General features: G+C 50.4%; 1 protein-coding gene across 1 annotated transcript; it reads right to left on the reverse strand.

The window, feature by feature from the left end:
* Positions 1-170: 170 nt before the first annotated feature.
* On the reverse strand, positions 171-788 carry BBA_07666 (uncharacterized protein; the record flags this gene model as incomplete). The annotated part of the gene is made up of 2 exons (XM_008602763.1): positions 171-461; positions 693-788. The coding sequence occupies 2 exons, from the start codon at positions 786-788 to the stop codon at positions 171-173; spliced, it is 387 nt and encodes a 128-aa protein (XP_008600985.1).
* Positions 789-1,640: the final 852 nt, after the last annotated feature.

Consider the following 1,640-nt stretch of genomic DNA (forward strand, 5'->3'; position numbering starts at 1 on the left):
TATTAGTATTGACTCCCCTTTTCTGAAGAACATCGACCATCTGTTTGTCTTATTGCGTCAAAAATGGCGAGACCCCACGTAGCAGCCTAGTGAATGTGAGCTTCCGTCCCGTGTCCTAAAACCTAGGGTGCATGCTGTCTTTTCGTCGAGCCTGCTGATGTAAGAGTTTCTTAGCTGAGGAGCTTGACGGAGCTTGACTGAGCTCGACGGAGCTTGACTGAGCTTGACTGAGCTCGACTGAGCTCGACTGAGCTCGACGGGGCTCGACTGAGCTTGACCTGAGCTTGGTCTGAGCTTGGCGGAGCTTGACCGATAGAACTCACCTGCTTCACAAGTTTGCCCACTGAGCTTACTTCCTGAACTTGCTCACGAAGCCGTGGCGGGTTGCTTTGAGATGGGACATAATGTGCGTAGCAGTCTTTGGAGCCATGTAATTGTTTCGGGATTTCGTTTAGGACAGCCTAGGATGGATCAGCAACCTGTGCTACGGCGCGGAAAAATGCTGCAGATCGAAACTAGAGCTGCAAAAGACGGAAAAGGGGAGGGGGGGAGTACAACCGGTGTGAACGAGCTGCGAAATAGCCCAAAATGGAGCGCAATGGTGGTGCGAATCCAGCGGCAAAGCCAAAAAGGACTGTTGTGTAGTCTAAACCCAAACAGGCATTACTGCATTAGGAAATTTCTTCTCTTACGGTAACACCGTCCTGATTGGGCAAGCCCTTATCTCCTGCGCCGTTGTCAATTAGTGGCTCTCGAACATAACCAAAGACAGGGATCTCCGCATCCATTTCTACACCTAGCCCGCTTGAGGGAATCAGCAACAAGTTTCTCATCAGAATAATGCTTTTTAACGTTTGAACGCCGGTTTCTACCTAGCATATTCATGTTCAATGCTCACATCTCATGATCTTCTACTGGTGGCTATTTTGTGCTGTCTTTACGTGGTTATAAAGAGTTATCCTCGCCAGTGTTTCCGACGAGGACTTCCATCTTGCATCAGCAGCTCGACATAACTCTTACATACCGTGCACCATGAACGGAGCTCGGACGCGGCCGTCGCTTAGCAGGTGGACGATATGGTCAAACGACAGGGTGACTGTCTCACAGCCACAAAATCCTCCCTATTTGGGGCATACTGAGCTGCTGCCGGAGGAAAAGCCCTGAGAAAAGATGGACACCAACAAGGAGAGAATTGGCACGAATCCAGGCAGGCCTACTGACGTGGATTCATTATCCACTGACAACTCAAGTCTTCGAGGTCGAGACAGCCTCGTTGATCAAATACCTCCAGACGGCAGGTGAAGATGCGCCCTCAGCTCTCCTGGCTTATCTCAAGCGCCTACGAACATTCTCCTTGTTTTCAATATCAGAGATAGATCAATAGTATGGGGAGCACTTGTGAGAGCACAATTTCGCAAATGTTGCCATTTGGACCCAGTACCGAACCACAAAGCGAACATCCTACCACGACGCTTCGAGCGATTGCTCCACCGCGCCCTTGTGTTGTGCAGGGAAATGATGTCCTCCAGCAGCCAAGCCTCGAGCTGTCTTCGAACTGTTTCCAGCTCAACACCAGAAAAGAGGCGGCAAGGCAGACTTCAGTCTCCAGTGGCTTCCCATGAGGTCACACGCAATACTCT

Source organism: Beauveria bassiana (genome assembly GCF_000280675.1).
Source record: "Beauveria bassiana ARSEF 2860 unplaced genomic scaffold BBA_S00026, whole genome shotgun sequence".
In the NCBI taxonomy this organism is placed as follows: domain Eukaryota; kingdom Fungi; phylum Ascomycota; class Sordariomycetes; order Hypocreales; family Cordycipitaceae; genus Beauveria; species Beauveria bassiana.